This window comes from Austrofundulus limnaeus, unplaced genomic scaffold (assembly GCF_001266775.1).
Source record: "Austrofundulus limnaeus strain Quisiro unplaced genomic scaffold, Austrofundulus_limnaeus-1.0 Scaffold2131, whole genome shotgun sequence".
Classification (NCBI taxonomy): Eukaryota; Metazoa; Chordata; class Actinopteri; order Cyprinodontiformes; family Rivulidae; genus Austrofundulus; species Austrofundulus limnaeus.
This window is the reverse complement of record NW_013954533.1, coordinates 26,663-30,916: the sequence shown is the minus strand read 5'-3', so window position 1 is coordinate 30,916 and position 4,254 is coordinate 26,663. Positions and strand designations below refer to the sequence as shown.

Below are 4,254 nucleotides of genomic sequence, written 5' to 3'. Positions count from 1 at the left end.
AATTAAAATGGGTCCTTTTTATGTTTTTTGTTATTTTTTGACAAATAAATGAAAACGGTCTTTGTTCTGTCTGTTTCATTTTGTTTGTGTTTACTGGACAGACAGCAGGACCGTTATGGGAGAATGGGACCTTCTGGGCCGGCTGCTGGACAAAGTTCAGAGCCACTCCACCGTCATTGGAAAAATCTGGCTCACAGTTCTGTTCATCTTCCGGATCATGGTTCTGCAAACCGGTGCTGAGAAGGTCTGCTCATGTAACAAAACCAAACTCTGTTCTGACAGTTTAAAGTTTCTGGTGTGAGTCTGCAGCTTCCTCTGCCTTTGAGCCAGGTGTGGGGGGACGAGCAGTCCGGCTTCGTCTGCAACACCCAGCAGCCCGGCTGTGAGAACGTCTGCTACGACCTGGCCTTCCCCATCTCCCACGTCCGCTTCTGGGTGCTGCAGATCATCGCCTTGGCCACGCCCAAGCTGGTGTACCTGGGTCACGTCCTGCATGTCATCCACATGGAGAAGAAGGTGGGTGTTTCTGCAGGAACTCTACACAATGTAAAGAGCCTGAACTCTGGAGGAGCTACCGACAGTCAAATTCAAGGCCCGCAGGCCAAAAGCGGCCCACAGGTGATTTCCGTCCGGCCCGCCAAAAGGCACCCCCCACCCCATTTTATTTATTTATTTATTTTAAATTAAAATAGTTTTTATATCAATGGTAAATTTTGAATTTATGACCCAATATAACAAAACAAACCCATTTAAAAGGTGAAGGATAGTATTTCTCGTCTGTTGGTTTTGAGTAACTGTGGCCCATTGATTGTTTTAGTTTAGGTTGTTTTTTAGTTAGTTTATTCATTTCTTTAAAAAACAACAACATAAATTCAACATACAGCAGAAAATACAAATCATAAATGAAATTATAGCAGAAGAAGATTAAATCTTATTATATCTGCCCCTTTTCTTAAATAAATAAATTCAATCAAAAATAATCTTTAGTTTATTTAAAAAAAGGAAAATAAAGGTTTAACTCCTTGAACATTTCACACATTTACATATTTCTCCAGTAAATTATTCTTTATCATTCTCCTAAATATACAGTACTCATTGATCTGGTATTAGTTGAACAGCTCTCAGAATAAACTGCTTTAAAGCCAACATTGATCATAAACTACATCTCCCATAATGCATGCTGATTATATGTGGGAATTCCCGGTTGGACAGTGGGTCAACAGTAAATTCAATATAATTTAAATTTAATAGTATTTCTGTAGTATTTATTTCACATGCAGTCAGTCATGTAGTACTTCTCAGTGTTTATATGAGGACGTGTTGACACTGTTTCTATGCAGGAACTACCAGGTAGAGCTCAGTTATTGTTTGTTAGTGGTAGCAATGAAACAAGGAACGTGATATTTTCTGTTTAGTCAAAGTTAAACATGAAATGCTCTTGTGGCCATCAGTGAAAATGAATTTGACACTCCTGGATTAAAATATACAAAAGGACATTCATTGGGATGTGACCTTCCTAAAAACACACTTTTCTAAAGGCCATAATGACCATAATGTATATAAAATGTTAAATATTAAGGACAGAGTAGGCTTCCTGTTTCACACTCATTTTCATACAGACTACATACTGTAGTATCTAGGTAGGTTTTTATCTTTTTTTAACAATAATAAGAATGAAATAGGAGTAATGACTTTGTATTCCTTTATTTTTTTTTAAACATAAGGAGTAGAAAGTACAGATAATTAGGGTTAGGCTAGCTGGTTAGGCTAACCGTGTGAAAATGTAAGGAATAGTAAAAAGTCTGCTGGAAAATGATTACTTCAGTAAAGCATAGAAAGTTTCTACTTAAGTGAATTAAAGTGTTTACAACTCTGACCAGTCAAAGACCAGAACTACACTTGAAAACTGCCATTCAGACACACTCCATCCTGACTGAGCTGAAGCTGTTGGCTAAAATTTCCATCTCTAGTTGTCCAAATCTGGTCGAAACAAACCCCAAAGGACTGGTAGTTGGATGTGTTGCTAAACGTGGTTTCAACATTTTGGAAACTACGTACAATTTTCCCTTCACTTCACAGTTGTGCACTACTTTGTGTTGAAATGTGTGGTTGTAACGTAACACAGTGTGAGAAAAGTCCAAGTTGTGTTTGCTTTCCCAAAATGATCACCCACTTCGGATGTTATCAGTCCATTAAATGGACGTTATTAGCAGTTATCAGTCCCATAGAATGGCTTCAGACTGTCCCGACAGTGCCCCCTAGTGGGTTACCAGTGCCATATACTTTGGAATGCAACAATCTGCTCCCGCCGGTGTTACACCATGTTTTGCGACCATCATATATTGTGACCAGAGGGGGCGCTGTTGCATTTCTACAACAGAACTTGGCCGAACATGGTCACAAAGAAGAATAAGATACGCCAACAGTGTAGGCTGAAGACATACTGTAGTGTCCAAAGAGTAAGGGGCCTCTTTTCAGGAATGCACAGATGTGATGTCTCTTAGTTCTCCAGCTTCAGAGCTCGGCACATATGACCATATTAGGGAAGGAATGTTTAAGGTATATCGTGACAAGATTTGTGGTACATCTGTGAAAACTATAAGGATCCTTGTACGCCCCTGTTCTTTGCCTTCGTTCTCCATCTTTCTTACTTGGTGAATCATTTGGCTTGGAGGTCACAATTTGGTTTTTTTAGGCTGAAATCTCCTGAACTGCAAAATAAAGGTTCTTGCTGTTCAACCAACCTGTTTTCAGAGTCCTTCATTGAGCAACAGCATTTCCACTTCAACCAGAAGGCGTGGTTTCTACACCTCAATACGAAGAAAAAAAACAAAAACATGGTCCCAGAATATGACAGCTGTCATATATTGTGACTTCACTGTAGATAAGGAAATTGTAAAAAAAATTTATTCAAAAACTATTTGTACTAATTACATCCTCTAGTGTCAGAAAAATAACTTTTGATCACTGACATGGTGACGGTTATTAAATTAGTACAGGTTCACATAATATGATAGCTATTATCATGTATAGTAGTAATAATAGTAGTTGTAATAACAATGAGTAGAATCAGTTTATGAATATAAATTTTTACTATTTACCAAGCTACAGTGAAGTCACAAAATATGACAACAGTTGTCACATTTTGTGRCCTCTGGGTTACACTGTTTGGCGTATCATTTTCTTCTTTGTGGCTATTATCGGACAAGTTCTGTTGTAGAAACRCAACAGCGCCCCCTCTGGTCACTGTATATGATGGTCACAAAATATGGTGTAACATCCGAGTCTGGCTACTTTATCGTAGCCCATGTCATTTTCTCTAAAACTAACCTTAGTGGCTTTATGCCTCGCATTAACCAGCTGACAGTCTGAAGCCATTCTATGGGACTGATAACGGCTAATAACGTCCATTTAATGGATGATAACATCCGAAGTGAAGACTTTGGTGCCTGACAGTTGTGTTGTAGTGAAACTGACTCTGGCTTGTTTTTCTGAACCCAGATGATGGAGAGGATGAATAACCAGGCAGAGCTTGATGACGAAGCCAGCCTCCTGCTCAGGACCTTAAAGATCCCAAAGTACACTAAAACCAACGGGAAGGTCAACCTACGCGGCCGCCTCCTTCGTAGTTACGTCCTGCACCTCGTGGCAAAGATCGTTCTGGAAGCTCTGTTCATCGCTGGTCAGTATTTTCTTTACGGCTTCACCCTGGAGCCTCGCTACGTCTGCACCCGCTTCCCCTGCCCCCACAAGGTGGATTGCTTCCTGTCCCGGCCCACCGAGAAGTCCGTCATCATCTGGTTCATGCTGGTGGCGGCCGTGGTCTCGCTGGCCCTCAGCGTGGCAGAGCTGCTGTACCTGTGCGTGAAAGCTGCGAGGGAGTGCGTTTCCACGAGGCAGGACTACACCGTGACCCCTGTGACCCCGCTCACTTCTGACAAGAAGGACATGAGGAACCGGGACGAGATGATCCAGAACTACGTCAACCTGGAYTTGGAGCTGCAGGGACGAAAGGCGGGGATGAACGGGATCAAAGGCGGAGCCAAAACTGGGAGATCTGAGAACAACATGGGGGAGATCCACATCTGAACCCTGGACTGGGTTGTTTGGGTCCGACTCTCAGTAGTTCTGGTTTCTGTTTGCTCTGAGAGGAGGTGGGAGGGGGGCGTTCAAACGGACCAGCTTCAGTAAACACATGCAGTCACAGCCTAAAGGTCACACAAAATTTAAATGGTTTTCGTGAATACTCTGAAA

The 4,254-nt window shown here is 41.5% G+C and overlaps 1 protein-coding gene across 2 annotated transcripts in view; it reads left to right on the top strand.

Moving 5' to 3' along the window:
- The window catches only part of gja11 (gap junction protein, alpha 11), a gene marked incomplete at its 3' end in the record, with an annotated part of 5,812 nt that extends 1,558 nt beyond the window's left edge, over positions 1–4,254 (top strand). The window contains 3 exon segments of one of the 2 annotated variants that reach the window (XM_014034474.1): positions 102–244; positions 331–516; positions 3,502–4,254. In XM_014034474.1, coding sequence (XP_013889928.1) covers positions 116–244; positions 331–516; positions 3,502–4,089 — 903 coding nt within the window. In that variant the 5' untranslated portion in view covers positions 102–115. 2 annotated transcript variants of the gene reach the window in all.